Source organism: Gobio gobio, assembly GCF_949357685.1.
Source record: "Gobio gobio genome assembly, chromosome: 3".
NCBI lineage: Eukaryota > Metazoa > Chordata > Actinopteri > Cypriniformes > Gobionidae > Gobio > Gobio gobio.
In genome coordinates, this window is record NC_137099.1 from 15,566,404 (window position 1) to 15,590,471 (window position 24,068).

The window sequence follows — 24,068 nt, forward strand, 5'->3', positions numbered from 1 at the left end:
CAGTAACAGTTTCCTCGCGCCAGCACGCGCCAGCCTGTGCGAGTGTCTTGACTGCTTTAAAGAGGCGCTCAAACACCTTTATCCTTTACTTGTTAAATCCTTCACACACCCGTTTGTTCTTAAATATTAGTGTATTTATGAGGATGACTATCTTTTAGCTGCACTGGAGAGGATGGCTTGACATAGTCGCAGCATGGTAGGACTAGGAACGCGTTGGGTTGTTTCGCACCTCTAGGGGTTTTATCGCCGTTAACAACCGTCCGCTGGTGAATCCAGGACCTCCGCAGGGGCCAGCTCAAGTCTTGCCTCAGAATGAGATTACCCAGCCATCAAGAAGATTAACTAAACTAACCCGCGGCAAATCACCAGTATATTCTAGTGTGGCACTGGCTGAGGCGTATTTTGATCTTGTCTGTTTAAAATAAACAGGCGTTGATACAGCATAATTGGAGTAACGTTAGTTAACTTGGGAGTAAAAAATGAAGGATTTGCCAGGAGAGTGGAAGGACCATCAGCTCACGGTAGGCTGTCGATCTGTTATTAAAGCTCCACAGTTCATTCAACACCTGTCACTTGCACGCGGCAAGATTAGGCTAACTTACTTGGGCGAATGTCCCTTAGGAAAATGTACAGGCTTCTCATAGAGATGCTGTGGGACACAATCATCAACAAGTGAACAGAACGTTTCTATTGTGATAACAAATAATAACACTATAATAGCATTCGTTAGTACTACGTCGTCACATGTGGAGACTAGGGCTACAGTACTTTTTAGAGAATATTCTCAGTGAAGTTGAATGTTGATAGTCAGTCTTTGTATGGACATGCACAATTGCTCATTAAAGTCGTGGCTACAAACAAAACTATCATATTACAAAAAGATCATATAAAAGGTGATCTTTAGTGGTGAGTTGTCAAAAGGGAGCCTAGTGGTTATTGGCAGATTTAAGAGGGAAAATACCATCTTTCACAATATAACAATATAGCTATTTAAAATGTATTATATTTGGTTTTTAATGGTTCATAAAAATACAAAAAATTATGAAATGCAAAATGAAGTGCAAAATTAGTAAGATATATTATTATATATATTAAGAAATCAATACTTTTGTTCAGCAAGGATACGTTAAAATGACCAAATGTGTTAGTAAATACCTACATTTATAATGTTACAAAAGATTTCAGTTTCAAATAAATGTTCTTTTGAACAGTTTCTACAGAAATATTAAGCTGCACAACTGTTTTCATCATTGATAATTATAAGACATTTCTTGAAACATCAGCATATTAGAATGATTTCTGAACAATCACATGACACTAAATGATGCTGAACATTCAATTTTGCCATCACAGGAATACATTACATTTTAAAATAATTATTTTCATACATATTAAAATAGAAATATTTTATCACAATATTAACTTACTGATTTTACATTCTATCAAATAAAGGTAGCCTTGGTGAGAATTAGAGCCTTCTGTCAAAAGGTTGTGAGGTTGTGATGAATTGTAATATTTAAAAATATATAAACACAACCACATGGGTGGTTGAGAACAAAGTTCGACCTTTTGGTTAAAAATGATGTTTATTAAACAGTTGACCCTTGTCACAATTTATGTTAATTGAAACTATACAGTAACTGAGATGTATCACTACAGTGAACATGTCCTCATTTCCTATGTGACAACTTGCCTCAATCTCCTATAGTGCTTAACAGATTAGCGTTCATGTTGATTCAAATATGAATATCAAATGAATTCATAGCATTTTTTATGATATTAACATACTTTGTTAACTTCTTTTGCACCTATTGGGATGAAGGCAGATTTATTTAAAGTTATGTTTTTAAATAAATGATGTGCACTGATTTAAGGTTGCTCTGCGCATCCGGCCTCTGAACGATGCAGAGATTGAGGAGGGTGCAACCACAGTGGCGCACAAGATTGACAATCAGGTATGCAAAAAACAACAACACAATGGACCACTGAGACCAGCATTACCTATAATTCCTGTCTGAAAAATTGTTTCATCTAGTGACTTTTGACTTAAAACCAAATACTAATATATAGCCTAGCCCCGGTCTCCCCTACATATTTTTGTATACATTGGAAAACATATGCATAATATTCACAACTCCTGATTGCAGAACCTGTCATGATGAATGATGGTCTAAAGACCTAATCCTCCCTTTCATCTGCAGTAAATCCTGTTTACAGTCAGTAAATAAGGTTTACTGTCCTCTTTGCTTATGCTTGATGTCTCAGGATTGTCAAAGACAAAGAAACATGTCTTTGTGTTCATGATTATTAGGCAAGTTAATATTCTCATCTCATCACATTTTCCTAGCACATTTGTCCAATTTCAAACCACATCAATCTTAATAATTATTGAGCATAATGATTTATAGTTTATATGTAATTGCTAATGAGGGAGGGTGTAGCAGTGCACCTTATATTTAGATGTATTTAAATGTATTTTTACAACAGGTCATGAAAAACTGCAACATTCTAGAGGTTTGCAAAAAATTAGCTGCAAATGAAGTGCAAAAGCCACCAGGAACTTATTAGAATGCAATCAATGCATGCCACTGTTTTCCAGAACTATCTACCTGAAGTAGATATAGACTTTATGAGCATTAGAGACCTCGGTACCGGTGTGATGAATCCGATCTTCAAGCAAAAATTACTGGATGAATATTTGAATAATGAAGTATAGGTGTAAGGTTCTCAGAGACTTTAGCCGCTTTTTCACTGTCGGGACAAACGGATCTAAGAACGTCAAGGAATGGTTCAGACCAGTTACAACCCCAAATCAGAAAAAGTGGGGATAGTATGGAAAACGCAAAAAAAAAAAAAAAGAAGTGATTTCTAAATTTACTTTGACTTGTATTTCATTGCAGACAATATGAACACAAAATATTTCATGTTTTGTCTGGTCAACTTCATGTCATTTGTAAATATGCATCCTTTGCTGTCATTCAGACCTGCAACACATTTCAAAAAAAGTTGGGACAGTAAAGCATTTACCACTTTGTAATGTTGCCATTCCTTTTCACAACACTTAAAAGATGTTTAGGGACTGAAGACACCAAGTGATGAAGTGTTTCAGGTGTAGTTTTGTCCCATTCTTCCTGCAGTCTTAAGGTGGGCAACAGTACGGGGTCTTCGTTGTCGCATTTTGCGCTTCAAAATGCACCACACATTCTCTATTGGAGACAGGTCGGGACTGCAGGCAGGCCAGTCAAGTACCCGTACACTCTTCCTCCGCAGCCAGGACTTTGTAATGTGTGCAGAATGTGGTTTTGCATTGTCTTGTTGAAATATGCATGGACGTCCCTGGAAAAGATGTCTTCTTGAAGGCAGCATATTATGCTCCAAAATCTCTATGTACTTTTCAGCATTAATGGTGCCTTCACAGAAGTGCAAGTTACCTTTGCCAAGGGCACTGACACAACCCCATACCATGACAGACCCTGGCTTTTGGACTTGTTGCTGGTAACAGTCTGGATGATCCTTTTCTTCTTTGGTCCGGAGCACACGGCGTCCATTCCACCCAAAAAATACCTGAAATACTGATTCATCTGACCACAGTACACGTTTCCACTGTGTGATGGTCCATCCCAGATGCCTCAGAGCCCAGAGAAGTCGACGGCGCTTCTGGACACTGTTAACATAGGGCTTCCTTTTGGCACAGTACAGTTTTAACTGGCATTTGTGGATGTAACTACGTATTGTGGTACTTGACAAAGGTTTGCCAAAGTAGTCCTGAGCCCATGTGGTGATATCGCTTATAGATGAATGACGATTCTTGATGCAGTGCCGCCTGAGGGATCGGAGATCATGGTTGTTCAGCTTAGGCTTGCGCCCTTGTCCTTTACGCACTGAAATTCCTCCAGATTCCTTGAATCTTTTAATTATGTTATGCACTGTTGAATGTGAAATATCCAAATCTCTTCCTATCTTTCTTTGAGGAACATTGTTTTTAAACATTTCAATAATTTTCTCACGTATTTGTTGGCAAACTGGCGATCCTCGGCCCATCTTTGCTCCTAAAGGATTAGACCTTTCTTGGATGCTGCTTTTGTACCAAATCATGATTGCAATCACCTGTTGACATCACCTGTTTCAAATCACATCATTTTTTAACCATTTTACCTCATTACTAGCCCTAAATTGCACCTGCCCCAACTTTTTTTGAAATGTGTTGCAGGTCTGAATGACAGCAAAGGATGCATATATTACAAATGACATGAAGTTGACCAGACAAAACATGAAATATTTTGTGTTCATATTGTCTGCAATGAAATACAAGTCAAAGTAAATTTAGAAATCACTTCTTTTTTTCTTTTTTTTTGCGTTTTCCATACTGTCCCAACTTTTTCTGATTTGGGGTTGTATTTTCCACTTGAGCTTGGTTTGAGTCTGAGACAACGTCCCACTGAGTGAATCAACTGAGAATGGCTCTAATTTACTTTACATGTATTTATTTTTACCTGAAACTTCCCCCAAACTCCTGATCCCCTCTCCTGGGAGATCACTGAAATATACCCACAATCTTTTGGATTTAATGTCAATTCTCACTATACAGTATTATATGTGTTTAATATCGTTTGAAATGTCTCAGTGCAACTGGTACAAAAATCTTATAACCACAGAAGTATACAAGAAGTTTATAAGGGTTTTTAGAGCTTAGAGATATTTTACACATGACGGTGGGTGTGGCTTTTGGAGCCATTTGTTCTCTCCTTTCAATCCAGGCAAATGGGAGTTGATTCAATTTAAATTCCCTTTGTTATCATGTTTCCATTTGAAAGAGGTTTCGGCCTGGTCTGAACTACTTAAAGCGATGTAACAAGTTCGGGGCGCAATACTATTAACAAGGTTGTCCCGTAATACAGAAAACGCTCTGTGTTACGTAATATTCAAAAAGTCAGGAAATCTTTCACTCTTTAGGCTATTTCGGAATATTTGATGTTATGTATGAATTATCTTTGAATTGATTGTGTAATTGGCATTATACATTTACCTGACTGTTAATAAAATTGTTACATTTTGATCCTTTCTGAATTACTCTGTAATTATTAACTATCTCCAATACGGAACGATATAATTGCAACAAAAGGTTAAAACAGAATGATTAAATGTGTGACTAACTATCAAATATAAATGACCAAACAACCAATTGGCATTCTATCCTAAATTCGATATATATGATAAATGGAGTCAGATTAAAGATATATTAGTTTTAAATCCATTCTACCCAGCTGGAAACACAGAACGTGCAGCGACCTTCACCGCGGTTCGTTACCGATAATTGGAGCGAATTCGGCGGCCTTACAAGACGTAATCAACCCACTTTGATCCATCGCTTCTCTATCCGTCATTGTGTTAAACCCGCCAATAGCGCGCCAGGTGGATAAGCCAGTCTGTGATTGGTTCCCGCAAAAGTGTAACAGAAGCAGTAGAAATGAATGTACAGGTTTCCAGACTGAGCTGCAGGGTGAAATCAAATCGCCGGCAGATCAGGCTGGGTTTACCCAGTCTACATTCCAAAGAGATTTGTTATCAGCCCCGCAGTGGAAAATGAAACCAACTGTGCGAACGTTTGGGGTAAGTAATTTCTTTAAAAAAAAATTTTAAAAAAAGAATACTTTTTTCTACAGCAAAGGAAGCATTAAATTTATCAAAAGTGACAGTAAAATCTTTTATTACTATTTTTTTTATTAAATGCTGTCTTTTGAACTATCTATTAACCAAAGCATCCTCTTTCCACTGAAATAGCACAACTGTTTTAAGCATTGATAATAAATATTACTGCTGAAAATTCAAATAGTATGCAAAAGTTATTTTAAATTGTAATAATATTTCACAATATTACTTTATGTATTTTTATCAAATAAATGCAAAATCGATGAACATAAGAGTCTTCTTTCAAAAACATTAAAAAAATCTTAATAAGCCCAAACTTTTGAATGGTGGTGTATACAGTATGTCACATTGACACATCTGTCTCAACATACTTTATTTCAGGTCATTCATTTTGCAGTGAGATAATGTTTAAACATTGCCGAATAGATCTAATAGTTGGAGTTCATTCTCATGTCTAATTACTTTCTTCAGATGGTGGTGTTGATGGACCCCTGTGAGGATGCTGACAACGTCCTGAGGGCCAACCGCTCACGCGAAAAAACATACATGTTTGATGTGACATTTGATTATACTGCAACCCAGGTGTGTAGTAGCGATGCTCTTCCACACAAAATATTTACAGTTTATGTAGGTCATGGGATACTTGATCCTCGTCCTACACATTCATTAAGATTTTTACATTTTTAAATCAGATTTCAAATCATTTTTTGTGTGTTTTGAGGCTTTGAAAGATTCAGCATGATCACAGTTGTAGACCTCAGTGTTGTTTACTTTTTTCTTTACTTCAGGAGGATGTTTATGTGGCAACAACAAAAAATCTTATTGATGGTGTAATCGCTGGTTATAATGCCACCGTCTTTGCATATGGACCCACAGGTAATGTAGAGGTGAAAAAAACACATACTGTATATCCCAATACCCTACAAAAGTGTGATTACCCTAAATGTTCCATGACTACCCTAAATGTTCCATGACTACCCTAAATGTTCCATAACTTTTTGATGGCTACTTAATAGCTTTGATCAGGTCTGCAACTTACAACATACAACCTCAGATCAGAAGACACAATTCTCTTAATTTAAGCATATTACAAAAGCGGAGAACAAGAAATGTACATTTCCTGCAAACTTGTTGTGACAATCTTATTATTCTTTTAGGAGCTGGAAAGACATACACTATGTTAGGCTTAGATTCTGAGCCTGGCATTTACATCCGAACACTCAATGATCTCTTCATGGCCATTGAGGACAGCACTGAGGACTTGAATTGCAGTGTTTATATGTCATATATAGAGGTCAGGTTTATTGTTTTGAAGAGATTAAAAGATATCACTGTCCTTTTAGGCCTTTATACAATGAGAGCGTGTCCTGAATGTACTAAACACTAATGAACTTCTTTGCAGATTTATAATGAGATGATCAGAGATCTGTTGAATCCTTCTTCTGGATACCTTGAGCTGCGTGAGGACGCTAAAGGAGAAATACGAATTGCAGGCATCACTGAATTCTCTACCTGTAATGCCAAAGAGGTACTTTTAATTACCTAAAATACACTACCATTCAAATGTTTGAAGTCAGTAAGATTTTATCATCATTTTCTTTAAGAAATGTATACTTTTATTCAGCAAGTCTGCATTAAATTGTTCAAAAGTGACAGTAGAGGCATTTATTATGTTACAAAAGATTTCTCTTTCAAATAAATGCTGTTCTTTTTAACTTTTTATTCATTAAATAATTTTGGGTGAAAATGTATCACATTTCCCACAAAAATATTAAGCATGATAATAATAATAGGAAAAATAAGATAACCAAATCAGCCTGTTCATAGTTTTCAGTCACGTGACTGTCGCGGAGCCCTGGAGGGCAAAACAACCATAGAACTGCAGCGCTGCATAAGCCTGTCAATTTTTATAAAAATATGTGAACAAGATGCAAGTTTTGGGCACTTGTGATCCATATACAGCACCTGCTGCAGTATTTCAATCACTAAAAACAGTGGGATTGCTCCAATAAGGATTAAATTAAGCAAAGTTTAACACTAATCAAGGATTTGTCTATCTGGGTTTTATATGAAATTTAATTGTGTTGCACCACTTAATTTTAAACACAGATTAACTGCGCAGAAAGACTGTTGGACTTAAAGGTCCCATTAACATTAAAATGAGTTCCCCTAGCCTGTATATGGTAAGTGGCTAGAAATTTTGATAGGTGTACAACCGAGTTCTGGGTGTCTTTCTCTACGTTTGATAAAATGACATCTCAGACGAGCCGATCTGGAATCTTCCCTGTTATGTCGTCATACAAGGAACGGTTACCTCCCCTTTCTCTGCTTTGCCCGCCCAGAGAATTAGGAGAAAATGGATTCAGTTTATCAGTCGCTATGTCAGCACAGGCTTTACAAACAGACTTTTACCATATGGATTTGACAGCACCGCCACAAACAGTGAGTAACAGTGTTCATTAATGCCTGATCTATGATCAGTGATTTCTGATGTGTAGCTAACCATTCAAATTCACGCAGACTTTCTTTCGAAATCGTTTAACACTGTTGTTTATGCATCAGTAAATCAAGCCAGTGACTAAACGATCAACTTCACATCGTTTCTGTTAGAAGCATGAAACAAATCTGTTATTTAAATGATTAAACTAGAGAGCGATCAAAGAACACTCTTTATAATGTTCGGATCTGTCTATCACACGTCGCGAGTGTATCTGCACACTTGTCCAAACTGCCGTTATAATGAATTAAGCTGTTATGCTGCACAAAGCTCTTACTGTATTCAGTAAGAGTCGATGTTGTGTTTGCTGTTAGTTGTGGTGAAAGCATTTTGTGAGAGAAAACGCGCTGCAATGACGAGATCACTGCATTCACACGATCAACAGACTGTCTGTCTACTCAATGCTCATCACTGCAGACTTTCATGTGATGGGAATAGATCATAAAATAATGCTATAGTCAACACTTTGACAATTCGTTCATCTCGACGGCTGTGATGGTAAAAAAACGTAGTTTAGAGGGGTTCCACGTTACAAAGTTCATAGAATAAGGAGGAAGACGACAGGTCGCGTGACTACCTCGTGTTTATTCAGAACTCTCAGATACAAACAAAATAAACTTGCGCTCTCAATAACTCGGTACAATAAAACTTTCTCAGCAATCTTTATCCAGCTCTACGTCTCTCTGGTCCACATGCAGCCCGTCTCTTTCTCTCTGGGAGTGCTTGCATGCAGATCTCGCTAAACCACGCCCCCTCCGCCACATAATCTAATACTCATTTCAAATGCAAAGATGTCAGCCAATCACAACAGTGGGCGTTTTCACTGAAGTCTCACAGCAGACACACCCTTGAAAAAGAGCATTCAAGCCAGAGGGCTAATATCAGTATTCTGCCCTTCCATGTAAAGCACTTTGAGTGCTGAGAAAAGTGCTATATAAATGTAACTAATTATTATTAATTTCCCATGATTGGCTTGTCTACTCCTTATAGAGTCTCCAATAAAAGATGATGTCCTTCTAAACCTGGTGTTTGCCTGTGATTTTAGATAATGGCTCTTTTGACCAAAGGGAATAAACAGAGGACCCAGGAGTCGACAGCTGCAAACAAGACGTCATCTCGCTCTCATGCTATACTTCAGGCAAGCCTCAAAACAGACACACACACATACACAATAATCATGTGCATGACCTCAAATTGGCACTGTAGTTTGAGTGTGCACCTCCTGCTTTGTCTGCTCCACAGGTGACAGTCAAGCAAAAGAGTCGCGTAAAGGATATCAACGAGGAGGTCAGGGTGGGGAAGCTATTCATGGTAGACTTGGCAGGAACTGAGCGAGCATCACAGGTACGTGCTGTGCTGTGTGTGTAGATGTGCTGAAGTGGAAACACAAGCTTTCAAATTCCTCATGGTTGCCAGATTTTATAGTCCAGTGCCCTCTCATCTTTCATTGAAATGAATATTTAAGTTATTCTATCCTTTATTATTCATATGCAAATAATGTGAGACTGATGAAGGAATTTGAGCATGTCACATCTCATATGTCAGCCAAAACATCAGCCAAACATTCTTACACACAATTGTTTTGTCTATATGAACACCAACAGACGTCCAGTACTGAAGTACATATTCTCTTCTCTCAGACTCAAAACAGAGGAAAGAGAATGAAAGAAGGAGCACATATAAACCGTTCCCTGTTAGCACTGGCCAACTGCATCAATGCCTTGAGTGAGAAGGGTGGGAAAGGTGCTCAGTTTGTCAACTACAGAGACAGCAAACTCACTCGACTCCTTAAGGTGGGCAAAACCAGCCAGGCTACAACATGTTTAATAAAACACCTCAATCAAATAGATTTTGTAATGCCTACTATAAACAAATGGGCTATATATTCTCGTATCACACAATGTTCACAAACATCTTAATTGTTGAAAGACTTGGTTTGCACAGTTGTCACACAGTTTTAAGTTTTGATGTGGATTTCAGGATGCTTTAGGAGGAAACAGTCGCACAGTCATGATTACCCATATTAGTCCTGCCAGCTCCAACTTTGAGGAGTCAAGAAACACACTGGTTTATGCTGACAAAGCCAAAAATATACGAAACAAGGTAAACACACATACTTAAAAGTATTTGTCTAAAATCTTAATCAATCACAATTTAACACTGGAAATTTTTTTTAAACTATTGATGTTTCTATTTTAAAATAACCATTGAATAAATATTACACAAACAAAATTAAGTATTAAAATGTATTAAGCAATTTTACAGTACACTACCATTGAAAAGTTTGGGGTCGGAAAGATTATGTATTATATAAATATATATATGAGGATAAATAAGTATAATGATAAATATTATATATATATTATTTATTATAATTTTTTTAATGTAATTTATTCCTGTGATATTTTTGTGGAAACTGTGATTACATTTAACAATGCAAAGACTTTTACTGTCACTTTTAATCAATTTAATCCTTCCCCGCAGAATACAACTTTCTTTCTTTCTTTTTTTATCGTATTGACCACAAACTATTGAACGATAGTGTATATTTTACTGATCAATTATTTTCTGTTATGGATTAAAATGATTAATTCAGCATTATACATTGAAATTAATTTTTCATAATTAGGTTTACAATCTGATTATGTTAATGCAATCTTCTCTTAATTTTCAGTGTCTGATTGCCCGATTGTGTTTGCTTTAGTGAATTCATCGTGTTGAGGTGCAGACCAGGTCCTCTCTAGCTATTCTGTTTTAAACTCTTTTAGGTGAAACGTAATTTGATGAGTGTTTCATATCACCTGGCCCAATACACCAGCATTATTGCTGATCTGCGGAGTGAAATCGACCGCCTTCGTGCAAAGATTGACCAACAGAGTCAAGAGCAACAGAAAGGAGAGAAAGCGGACATTCGTGACATTCAAGGTTTGTTTGATTTTGTGTTTGTATTTGGGTAAAGTAACTGACAATTAATATTGAAATAAACGATTTTATTAAAGGTATGCTATGTAACTTTTTTGTTCGAAATTAACAAAATTGAAATGAGTCAATATCATTAATGAGTCATTACCAATCCTTCTTCCAAAATGTTAGTGTTTTAACTGATGTTACATAGTGTACCTTTAACATCATGGTTGTTTACTTAAAAATGTACACACTGGACAAGTTGCAGACCAACGTTTAATACTTAGTCGTCAAATCCCTAAAATATTGCAAGTATGAGCAATAATATGAGGTCTTGCCGTGTTAATATCATCAATAGCCACATTTCCACTGTCGGGCCAAAAGCGGGCATGTTAATGCGTGCCAGGGCCAGTTGCGTTTCCACTGTCACTTCCGGGGCTTGATCGGGCCTTGTCGGGCATCCTCATGGCCAATGGCCAGGGTTTTTTGGCCCGCTGAATACCAAAGTGCCCAGCTCGGGCTTGAGGAGTGGTTACGAACAAAGGCAGAGTTTATCTGAGTCTGGAGACGGTAGCACCGCAGATGATTTCATATACCAGCTAACGTCAGCATTAAAGACTTTTAAAAATTATTTTAGGCTCAACTCACTTTCAGACAGCACAGTGTTAGCATATACCTTCTGTTTGTGATCCGATGTGGATTCTGATCACTGTATAAGGCAGAAATATTTATATGCCATGCAAAAGACTATGCGCGGTAACCATAACTATAGTAAACATGGTAAATATGACCGCTTGAAGAAATCATTGACAAATCATATGACAATCGTGTATTTATTTTATCTGTCAGCACGTCTCTTTATACCAGACTGTGATATATTAAAACATAGATGCTTGGGTTTTAAATCTTTAAGTAAACAACAAAAATACCAACAAACGGCCGCTTTGATCATGTTCATTATGCAATCTCGCTAGTTTCCAGTGATTTCTCTCTGATTCGTTTTCTGATAAAACGAAAGCTTCTAGCCCGACAGTGGAAACGCAGTGTGGGTCCGAGGCTATTAGCCCAGCCCGGCCTGTTGAGAGCCCTGGCTCGACAGTGGAAAAGCGGCTAATGAGGTCATTCTTTCTTGAAAGAGCAGTAAAAGGGTCATTTTTATGATTGCCTACTGATTTCTCTGTATGGGCTGTTCTTAGCTGAGGTGCAACAGTACAGTCATGGTGAGATGGCTTTACTGCAGGAGCAGCTCTTGTCTGCCTTCAGGGAGCAGATGGAGATCAGACGCAGCCTGATGGAGTTGGAGAAATGCAATATGGAACTCCACATAGACACATCCAGACATCTCCTCACCGTCTCAGAGTAAACACAAACTTACACATATAAACAGAGTTCCACTGATCAGAGAGTTTTCAACTATGGGCAGGGTTATTATAGTTACAGAAAACTAAAGCAATAAAAAAAAAAAACACATGACTCTTCGTTAGTACACCATGTAACTACAGAAGAGTCAAGTTTTAAATAGGAAAAATATTGAAACTCTTTGGTCATTTTTTGAGCGAGATGCTAACGGTCTAATCAGATTCAATGATCTATGCTAAGCTATGCTAAAAGTGCTACCGCCAGACCCGGAGATCGGCTGAATGGATTTGAAAACGGCAAAACTCAACTGTTTAACTCTAGGGGAGTTGGAAAATGAGCCTATTTTCAAAAAATGTGGAGTGTTCCTTTAACTTGATGTACTAAAATAACTAACATTTAAATATAAATGAATAAAAAAACCTAGACATTAAAAAAAAAATACAGACACAAAATTACAAAACATTTAAAATGAAAAGATTAAAATGCACACTAATTAAAAATATTATTAAAAACTATAATAGTATCTTAAAACAACAATTCTTAGGGTTTACTGTTAATTTAAAGTTTATACATTTTAATTAAAGTTTAATAATAATTAAAAGGTTAATGTTATTGTATATCTTTAATTACTTTCCCCATATTTTTAAGAGTGTTGCAATGCTCCATTTGACAGAGTGTCTATTTTGGGCTTGTCCTCCAAATATGTCATTACCACCTTACATCACTGTCATCTCACACATAATTAAAAATCTACACCATCACACATTATACCAAAATGAAATTTTCCAGGGTGTTTGATAAATATTTTAAACGTTAAATGTTTCTTGTTTATTTTAAGTAGTAAAAAATATTCCTGATTACATCATGTAGTATTCATCTTATTCTTATTTTCATCTCACATCTACCCTCTTCTCTTTTCGTCATCTGGTAGTTGGGAGCGTGATCGAGCACGTGCCCAGCGAGGGAGAGACGAGGTAACCGGAGAGAAAAGAGACAGAGATAAGGAGGAAGAGCAAGAGAGTGAGCCAGAGGAGCCACAGTATGTGACAGCAGCTCGAGAGGAGATCGGCCCCCTACTGGCTGAACAGAGTAAAACAATGGAACTCAAAGTAAATACGTTTATCAAGACTCATTTTGAAGTCATAAAAGCAAATGGACATCTGACATGTAAAGCAGTGACAGCAGTGTAATAATTGTTTATGTTTATACATGAACTCGGCTTAATTACGCATTTTAAAATACGTATTTTTTTGTTTGCCAAAATTTGTTTCCCTATTGGTTTTCACTCTTTTTCCAGCATGAACTGGAGGGAAAATTATTGAACATGAAACTGAAGTCATCTAAGATTGAGGAGTTGCTCCCTAAACGCATAAGTAACAGAGAGCAGAGAGACATTCTGACACTGCTTTGTAAAGTCCATGAGCTGGAGCTTGAAAAAACTGAAATCCAGTCAGCTGTTCTCTGTAAAGAAAACGTTCTCCGAACAAAAGACTTCATCATTCAGCGCCATGAGCAGCAGCGGACACTCTGTGATGACATCATACACCAGCAAAAGGCTCTAATTGAAGGTGTGGGTCACTGAAATGAGCAGATGTCTTTAAAAAGACAGATTATAGCATCTGACATTTAGGACATTTCTGATTATTTTAGAATACATTATAGCTAACGTATTTATTTATTAATTCTCTCCACAGATCAAGGACTTTTTGTACCTGAGGAATTACAAGAGCTTTATTCACTATACTTTGGGGAATTAAGTGATGCAAGCTTCGACCAAATTCTCAACCTTCATACCTTCGTCACAAACCCCAGAGCAGTAAGCAGTAATCGTTTTTTGTACTATTTGATCTGTTCCTTTGTTTCTCATTTTCTTGTCCCTTTTCAATCGTCTCTTTTGAAGTTAAAATATACACTACCGTTCGAAAGTTTGGGTTCACTTGATTAAAAATACAATAAAAGCAGAAATATTGTGAATCATTTTACAATTGATTTCTATTATAATATACACTGCCTGGACAAAGAAAGGCTCTGTTTGGATTTTAAATAGGCAGTGATTGTTATGCATGTTATATGTTTGGCAACAGTTCTTCTAAAACTAATTGATGGAGTGTGTAGCTTTTCATTTCTCAAACAACCATATAGGAAGACACATCATGGCCATATTGGAAATAAATATTGTGATGCTATTTCCATCAAGAGGTGCATACATTTTTGCATCAAGATCTTTGACAATGCAAGCACTCTGTAAAGTCTCCTCCAGCACATCACAAAGCCAATTCATGTGTGAAAATGATTTATCATGCTCCATCCCAACCTTTCACAATTTGAGCCTGATGAATCTTGACATTGTCATCCTGGAATATGGCCATGGCGACTTTTTTTTTTTTTTGCCGGACGGTGTCTTTTAAAATGTACTGTAGGCTATTTCTTTGATGGCAAAGCTGAATTTTCAGCAGCCATTAAGGCCTGGGCATAATGCAAAGTTAAAGGGTTACTTCAGTGATTTAGCATTAAGCTTTGTATCAGTAAAAACCCGGTAGTATTTTCTCCCCTCATATATCCCTCTGTGTGATGATGAGTGTGGAATGAGCAGACAAGGAAGCGGATCTAAGTGCAGGAACATTTGCTGAGAAAACTAGAACGAAAAACAAGGAACTCATGTCACCACAACAATACATACGTACAACGATTGACAAAACACGGGTGGAACACAATCACTATAAATACACAAGCTAAACAAGGTAACAAGGGGGCGTGACAGATAGGAAACACCTGGAGAACTAAATCAGCATGAAAAACTACAATGAACTACAAAGCAAAAACACACAACAGGAAATAACGTAAAAGTCCACAAACACACAGGGAATATGTGACACTCTGAGACTAGAGAATTATGCATTTTATTTCTGAAAAAAATCCTCTGATGTCGCAAATATTGTCATTTTGCGTCATCGGAGGATTTTTGACCAGAGCCTAAAGACTACAGCCAGTAGTAAGAGTTAGTTCCGCATGTTTTCAACCCGCCCACAGGGGAGGGATCTCACTCACAGAATGTAAATGTGCTCGGCTCGGCCTCGGGCATTCATAACGGAGCGGTGCAGAGAAAAGTGAGTGTTTCCTCTGTTTCCCAAGTTTAGCTTCCATATGCGATCTGAAAACGCCCCAGACTGGACACGCGCTGTGAATTACTGCCGCGCTTAGCTCTGCACTCTCGTGATGAATGAAATCCGACTCCTGCTGCGGTTGAGACGTGACTTTCGTTCGGCTCACTCACACGTTATTGAAAAGACACTTTCAGTTTTTAATTGTAGTGTTTATTCTCTAACTGAACGAAATGAAAATCAAAACGAAGGTGGAGTGAAGCCGCTGTGGGCAGCGAAGCAAGTGCATTCTGGGAGTTGTTGTCTTTCATCCACATGAGACAAAAATACATTTTCTGCCTTTTCTCAGTCTAGAAGGCACCAAATTCAAAAATAATTTCACATTTCTACTACATAAATGACCTAGCTTAAATACACATTCATCTTCCCAGCGCTGAAGTGCCCCTTTAAGAGCACGAGCCTTTCAAAGTTTACTCATTTGGCAGCGAGCGTGGAGAGACTCGCTCAGCGTGTGCGCACTATCTAGTGGATAGTTTTTTTCCCAAGCAGGAAGAGTGCATTTGCTATACTGCATTGATCTGAAACTAGCAAAAACACTAGCGTTGCGCCTGGCATCGCAATGCGCCAGGTGTATGATAGGGCCCTAAATGTCTTTCTTTACTGTCTTTACTGTCTTTGAGCAATTTGATGCATTCTTAAGGAAAAGTATTAATTTCTTCAAAAAAGAAAAACCTTACTGACCCCAAACATTTGAAAAGTAGCGTATCAATGTAATTCTGTTTATACAGGAAACCTCTATTATGATTATGACAAGGAAACTGAGACTTGATGTCATCTCCGACTTAAAAGAGGTAGAGAAAACACAGCAAAACAGCAGGAAGTTCAGTCTTTTAGATAAACATGCCCGTGATTCTGCTTCTCCTGGGCTGGATTATGACAGGTACAGTATGCAATGACAAAAGTAAACTGCTCCTGTATGTTCATCTGGTATAACAACAGAAGTAGTATGCTTTCATCCTGTTTGTATTTTCTCTCTTCCTTTCCGTGACAGTGACAGTAACAGAGTTTTCAAACCTCTGTCTAAAATTGTGCCACGAAGACACTTATCTTCTAGCCCGACTCTTGTGGTGAAGGTAAACACACAGAAGCGCTCGTAGACACTGAGTCATCCTGACTGTCAGGCTCATCCATTAATGAACAAACAACTTTACATAAGAAACACTCTGACCATCAGAATGAAAATGATCAGTAAATTAAATCGAGCAGGTCAACATGAACTCAACTTGATGTAACTATATTATTCCCAGATCTGAAACTAGTCTACACTTGATTTAGATCACATAGCATGTTGATTGATAGTGATACTCTGACGTTTTGCATTTGTGCGTCATAGATAAAGTTTTCAAGTCAGTTTTGTGAAGATTGTAATGTGGCTGAATGTCTTTGAGCAGGCTTGTGCTGTTAAGAATTCGACTCCCGTATGTCTTACTGAAGCTGTGAGTCCTGACACTCTGAGGGAAATTGTCAGTGACACCAAGAGCATCTCAGTCATTGCTGCAAAACGCCGGTCACACCTTCAAGCAAAGGAGTCCAGTTCCAGGGTGGCCGGTGTGGATTTGGCCGCAGGACTCAAGTCTTCGGTGAGCATCGACAGTCTAGTTTCTACTTTGGCAGATGAGTCCGCAGAAGTCAAAAGAAACCCCCCAAGACATAGAGGCAGTTCCCAATCGAAGCAGGACTCAAAGAGAACAGTAGGCAGAATGGAGCTGCCTGAGAAACAACAGCGCAAGAAGCGGACCAGATCTTTTGAAGCAAGCAAAAGGGTATGAGCACATCTGATGTTTCTGTGAGCTTTGGTTATGCTAAATATATACACTACTTCTATTCACCAAAGACACGTTAAAATGTTTAAAAAAGTGACAGTAAAGACTTTTATAATATTACTAAAGATTTCTGTTTCAAACAAATGCTCTTTTGAACTTTCTATTTATCAAATAAACTTTTTTTTTTGGGGGGGGGGGGGTTGTCATGGTTTCCACAAAAATATTAAGCAGCACAACTGTTTTCAACATTGATAATAATAAGAAATGTTTCTTGAGCACCAAATCCACATATTAGAATGATTTCTGAAGGATCATGTGACACTGAAAACATTGAAACAATTTAAAATCATAATAATTTTTCACATTTATACCATATTTTTGATCAAAAAAGTGCAGCCTCTGTGAGACAAACATCTTACTGACTCCAAACTTGCAAAAATACAGTTTTCAAATTTGGCATTTATGAATTTTATCACTGCACTGTGTTGTCATTGGCTGTCTTTAAATACTTTTGAGATAAATTATTTCATTTATTATATATTTCTTTCTTGTTCTTTGTCTAATATCACATACACTTTTTCATCACATCAAACAATGAAATGTTATCACTTTTTACAAATGTTTTCATTGGGACGCATGGCAAATGATCAAATGGTTACTATGTAAATTTCAGGTGACACTCTCGAAGGAGGTGCCTTAATTTGATCTGTTTTTATCACAGCAGGTACAAAAACCAAGACAAAACCCTTCCAGATATCCAGCTTTAGAGAGCATCTCAGACAACCGTCTTGTGCGACCAACATCAAACAAGATCCAGCCGCTCAATGGTGGTGCTGGAAACCCTGTGACACCCCCAGTATCTAAAATGAAGAACCCAGTCTCTCACTTTACAGGTGCAGATCGACAGCTGTTTCAGTTTCACCGATTTGTTTTCCAAAGTCAAGCAAAATTGTTATTCAGGCTAGCGTTTGGATCTCTGTCTAAAAATTAGCTTATTTTTTCAATATGAATTTAGGAGATGTGCAGCTTCAGAAGTTAGAGATCAGGGGAACACCACCCAGCACCATCCATCAAAAACACTCTGATGTCAAACGAGGACAGGCAATCTACAAACGACAGCGAGGTGAGATTTCTGTCTTGCTATTCAACGTGTTGTTTTTAATTGTGAAACGAAGTTGACAGCTGTGAATTGTTTTGTAGTCCAATCTCAGTTAATAAAAATGTTTTTAGGCCCAGGAGATGTTTCCTACCCCTGCAATCTCCTACAGCAACCAGGCAATTACAAGAAGCCCACCAATGAAAATCCTAGACAAAAAGGAATGGCCGATGTCAACAGAAAGAACGAAGCACAGCAAAAAAACAAACATACTGTAAAAAAGTCTTATGTTTGAGTTTTTGGCTCTTATACAAGAGAACATGTTTGATCTATTTTTGCACTAAAATGTACAGTTGAGACTATGTTGCGAATTTACGTTATTTCGATTTTATTATAGCATTTTCTCTGATATGTATTGAAAATCTCATACAAACCCTTTTTGAGTTATTAAATAGAGATTTTATACGGTTTACTGAATACATACTGTTTGATAAATCACATTTGAAGCAAATTTATTTGGAGAAAATCATACAAATACAACATGGAAATAAAGCATGATTTAGAAGGGCTTAATTTTTCCCTGTATTGAGTAAACTCCCAAAACACTGATAAAATAAATGATTTCTTGTGATTAATTAATTGTTTTATAAAAAAAATAAAAATAATTATATACACATTCGTGTGAAAGACCATATCAAATACAGCACTTGTTCCATTATTTAATAAGTACTTTTATTAATGGAACCATAATAATATATCCATTTGATAGGGCTAGACAAGGAAGAAGGTCTGAAGTAAATCCATGAGATTTATGGATCATTGCATTTCATTGCGGTTTTTTGGCATTGTTGTTGATGTTGAGATTATCATATTATGTTTATATGTACAAAAAAAATAAGGTGAGGTAAATACAGAAATGAATGGGAGCTGCAAATAGGGAAACTTAGTGAAACCTAAACCAAAATGTATTTAAAATACTTTTATTTCATACTAAGTATACTACAAATTCATATTTACTGACATATCACTTGAGACTTACTGGTATAAATATTATAATTAAACTTTATTTGGAGTACTTCATTGCACAATGCACTAAAGCCTAAATGTGTTTTAATATCACTATTAGTAAGGATGGTATGATCACTGTATATTATGAGTCTTTAAATGCAAGATATTTAAAGTGTACCTAAAGTATACTCGCAATAGTTACATTTTAGCACAATCAAATATCTGGACCTCAGCTTTATTTCCAGATAACTAAAATGCATTATGTACAAAATGTGTTGTTCCAATTTAGCAGACTAAGTATATCAATTTAGTATACCAAAAGTACAATTGCAGGGTATTTATATTAAGTACATAAATATGTAAATGCATTTGTAGTACACTTAACATAAAATACATGTTTTTCAAGTACATTTTGGTATATTTATTTTTCACTAGGGAATGAATTTAGACACAAAGTTTAAAGTAATAAATCACTTAGGCCCGGTTTCACAAACAGGACTTAGGCTAAACTAGGATTAGGCATTAGTTCAATTAGTACATTTAAGTAACTTTTATAAATGTGCCCTAAAAAAAAACATTTCCGGTGTGTATCTTAAGACAAAACAATGGCACTGACATATTTTAAGATACATCAGTGCAAGTTTCTTTCAGTTAACGCAACTCAAAAATGCATTTTAGTCTAGGACTAGCTTAAGCCTTGTCTGTGAAACTGGGGGTTAAAGTAATACATGCTCATCACTGTAGGCTCATGAAAATGCAAAAACTGAATGTTAACATTTTCAAAATTGTTAAGAGCGCTTAAGATGAAGTCAAGGAATGAAAGGGAAATCAAAATGGACAAGGTAAAAGAAAAGGAAATTTAGAGTAAAAAAATCACTCAGGATATAAACTGATGAAAATAAATGAAAGTGTAAATAAAAGAAAAGGTAAATTAAATGGGAATGAATTTAGATGTATAAATATAAAGTAATAATTCAATCATAAGTAACTCTGAGTGATCTGTGTGTAGATCGTGTCTGTGTCCCTTCTCCTTCACATAAAAACAATCCCTCTGAAATCTCAAGAGAGGCCACTCGATCTCAGGGGCTATTTTTGTAACCCAGCACCCGAGTGTATTTTGTAATGAAATAACTCATGAGAGTTATTGTGTGAATGTTGTTGGTGGTATTTGTTTACTTTTTTTTATTCATTCTGGAGTCGTCACACACAGCTGTGGTTTCCTGTGAATAGTTGTGACAGTTATAGCTTAACTTTCTGGAATAACAACATATCATTTAGTTCTGGCTGAAAGGCGGAGCGTTTCTCTCCCGAGTTCACAGTCACACCCTAGTGTGAGTTTACATTTGTAACTTCAGGCATTCCTGTCCTCTTCAAAGTCTTCATGTGGAACATTCTGAAATGTAGAGCACAGGAGGACAAAATATGGGTGAGTGATGAATCATCTTCTTTTGTGGTAGTAATTTTGAAATGAAACTTCAACATGAATGCCCTACTATTTTTGTTTTTCACCAGAATTCCCAACTTGACTATGTAACACAGTTCGTTGATAAGGGAAGAAGCAGGCGGGAACCGGCGAAGGTTCAAAACAAACTCCTTTTATCATTCTGGATCTCCTCTGTGGGACTCGCATCAGCATTTGCGCGCAGGGGACGCTCATTATCACTTGCGCCACCGGCCTTGCTCCATTCCCATGGCTCACGACTCATTCCAGAGATGATAATGTTATGCATTCAAGTCGGGATCTGTTACAGACTTGTTTTCAGTGAAAATGCTGAGGAAGCTTCAGTTATTATTTCTGTTGGGAACAGTATTTATCATATTGTTCATAATAGTTCACTGGGATGATGTGAGCGATAGGGATTTTTATCTGCACGTGGCATCATCAGGTGCTAACATGATGTCCTCTGAACGTTGGTCAAGTGAAGATTCATTTATCTGGAAAAAGTCAAGCAGGTCAGTCAAACCAAGCCTGACGATCATCACACCTCACCTTAAACATGCTCGGGGTCCAAACAAGCTAATGCACACGTTTACGCAGTACACCCTACTCAAACTGCGCCAAGTACATCGTAGACGTACTATAAGAGAGCTTTGCTCTGCCAATAGCAGCTTGAACTTCCCAGGGAAATTTAAGACATTCGACCAAATTCCAAGCAAAGCCCTGGACCATCTCATTGTGGATGATCATCATGGTGTTATTTACTGTTATGTACCGAAGGTAGCATGTACCAACTGGAAACGAGTCATGATTGTGCTCAGCCAGAACCTGAAGGCACCTAATGGAGCTCCATATATGGATCCTCTTGACATACCATCAGCAATATCCCACAATGCTACTCTGCATCTGACGTTTAACAAGTTTTGGAAGCTCTATGGTAATCTCTCACGTTCTTTAATGCATAACAGACTAAAGAAATACACAAAGTTCCTTTTTGTACGGGATCCTTTTGTACGCCTTATTTCTGCTTTCCGGAACAAGTTTGTTAAGCCAAATGAGGATTTCTATGGGCAGTTTGGCTCCACAATGCTTAAGCGTTACGCTAATATTTCAACCCCCCCTGACTCCGCTCAAGAGGCCTTCGCCGCAGGTATCAGACTGTCCTTCACACACTTTATTCAGTACCTGTTAGATCCACAGACTGAGAAGGAGGAGCCATTCAATGAACACTGGCAGCAGGTGTACAGACTCTGCCATCCGTGTCAAATTGACTATGACTTTGTTGGGAAGCTGGAAACTCTTGATGAGGATACAGAACTTTTGTTAAAGATTCTTGGGGTGGATAATCAGATTCACTTTCCCCCCGGGTACCGCAATAGGACAGCTGCAAACTGGGAGCGAGACTGGTTTGCACACATTTCCATAGCTGATAGGAGAAAGCTGTACAATCTTTATGAAGCAGACTTTAGATTATTTGGATACAACAAACCTGAGACACTTCTGGACGAGTGACAGAACTATAGTTGTTTCTTTAAAAGGGATTACATGCATATACTATTTTTTAAAAAGTGGGTTGTACAGATACTTTGGTACTTAAACATAATTGTAATTTGTTTTACTAAAACAGTGAATTATCAGGTACACATTTTTATATTTGTTGGTAAATGGTTGCTGTTTTGTATTGCTTTGCTCAATGATTAGATTTTCATGTTGCCCTCATAGAAAATTTCAGTAATATTTCATTGTTTGTAAAAACGCTGTTGTAATGAATTTTGAACAGGGGTCCGGTCTTTGTACCGCGCTTAATGCATCTGAGGATTTGACAGATGCCAGATCTTCTAATCGTGATAACTGATCTTAGGCTAATTTAGTTCTTCAAACTATTTTGTGGATTTGATTAAAATATCTTGATCAAGTTGTCTGGGATTACTGCACGTTCTCTTTTCACATTTCCGGGTTTCTCGGAAGCGGAAGTCGTCAAAGTTGGGTAAACTTTTATCGCGGTGAATGAGAGAACACATGAAATATTTTTTTTGTGTTCCCATTTGCTCTGATTGCAAAAGAAAAACTCACAACTTCACAAAGTTTTCACAACTTTCAAAAGAGGGGAAAAATAGAGAGAGATTGATAACGGCCGTCAGAAGAGAAATATTTACTGTCCCTCCCACAGCCGCTGTATTAGAAACACCCTCGCAGCAGGCTGACTAGTTTTTTGTAATTTGATGCAAAAGTAATATAATACTCAACTCTTTGTCAACTCTCACACAGTTGGCGTGAGACACACGCTTTCAGGCCCAGTCTTACTCTGCCAACTTAATCTCACGCCAAATTGCCAAAACTGCTTTTGATATTAAACAAAGTCTAAGATTTTACATTTTTTAAAGTTTTAATATGAAATTCAAACAATAAATACCGCTTTGGCGAACTTAATGTGGCATAACAGTTAAAGCCAGAGCAGAGTTGTGGCATGTTTGCAGCAAGTTTTGGTAAACAGTACAGCATAGTGTGCATTGATTATTACGTCAACCATATTTACAGGATCATTTTATTATGGAGAGTGATGGAGATCTAACATTGTTAACATTAATGTTGATGTTTTTTGTATTTAGCCCTCAAGTAGGCTACTCCTTACTAATTGGTCACACTCATACTCATTGGTGGTACAACAATTTTTCAATTAAATAAATGTTCTATATTTTAGTTCAATACTATTTATTGAATATTTTGAGGAGATCTTTTGGTACTTAATACTATTTGTGCAATAATTATTGTCAATTAATGACCACTTAAAATATTTTTCTTCTAATATTTTTTATTATTTATATTACAATTAGTTAAGGTTAAAATAGAGAATTCCAATTCAAAGAGGCAAATTAGAGTCATTTTTGTGGCTAGAAAAATAATAATATTCATTTGTAATGCCATTATCCACCAGGTGCCTATATGGTGCCAGGTCCACAAGGTGCCAGGTGCCTATATGATATACATGTATCTAGTGTAGTTGCTCAAAAAAGTATTGCAGATCATAACTGCTTACTTATTTTTAGGTTTTGCATTTTAATAAATATTTAGATATGATCAAACACTAGATTTCTTTAAATGTGACATTTTAAAACGTTAATAACTTACATTCTAATATTTTTAATGATACTTATATAAGCACACACAAGTGAATATTAATGAATGCGAGCAC

General features: G+C 37.0%; 2 protein-coding genes across 2 annotated transcripts; both read left to right on the forward strand.

Annotated features, from left to right (window-relative positions):
• The first annotated feature begins 367 nt into the window (after positions 1–367).
• LOC307122938 (kinesin-like protein KIF19) lies at positions 368–19,077 on the forward strand. Its single transcript, XM_079811276.1, has 21 exons — positions 368–521; positions 1,875–1,955; positions 6,121–6,231; positions 6,438–6,525; positions 6,807–6,943; positions 7,052–7,177; positions 9,192–9,284; positions 9,389–9,490; positions 9,787–9,939; positions 10,127–10,249; positions 10,915–11,071; positions 12,247–12,409; positions 13,341–13,518; positions 13,707–13,977; positions 14,104–14,225; positions 16,299–16,450; positions 16,562–16,643; positions 16,962–17,333; positions 18,055–18,226; positions 18,349–18,456; positions 18,564–19,077. The coding sequence occupies exons 1-21, from the start codon at positions 480–482 to the stop codon at positions 18,722–18,724; spliced, it is 2,994 nt and encodes a 997-aa protein (XP_079667402.1). The 5' UTR covers positions 368–479; the 3' UTR covers positions 18,725–19,077.
• Positions 19,078–20,776: 1,699 nt separating this feature from the next.
• Positions 20,777–22,787, forward strand: LOC307123125 (carbohydrate sulfotransferase 12). Its single transcript, XM_079811531.1, has 2 exons — positions 20,777–20,863; positions 20,950–22,787. The coding sequence occupies exon 2, from the start codon at positions 21,206–21,208 to the stop codon at positions 22,385–22,387; it is 1,182 nt and encodes a 393-aa protein (XP_079667657.1). The 5' UTR covers positions 20,777–20,863; positions 20,950–21,205; the 3' UTR covers positions 22,388–22,787.
• Positions 22,788–24,068: the final 1,281 nt, after the last annotated feature.

What these genes read in the sequence shown, in the direction of transcription:
- LOC307123125 (XM_079811531.1), top strand. Translation starts at nt 21,206, where the DNA reads ATGCTGAGGAAGCTTCAGTTATTATTTCTGTTGGGAACAGTATTTATC.
- LOC307122938 (XM_079811276.1), top strand. Translation starts at nt 480, where the DNA reads ATGAAGGATTTGCCAGGAGAGTGGAAGGACCATCAGCTCACG. An exon ending in TTGATTATACTGCAACCCAG is followed by an intron (nt 6,232 to 6,437) that starts GTGTGTAGTAGC and finishes TCTTTACTTCAG; the next exon opens with GAGGATGTTTATGTGGCAAC. An exon ending in AACTCACTCGACTCCTTAAG is followed by an intron (nt 9,940 to 10,126) that starts GTGGGCAAAACC and finishes TGTGGATTTCAG; the next exon opens with GATGCTTTAGGAGGAAACAG.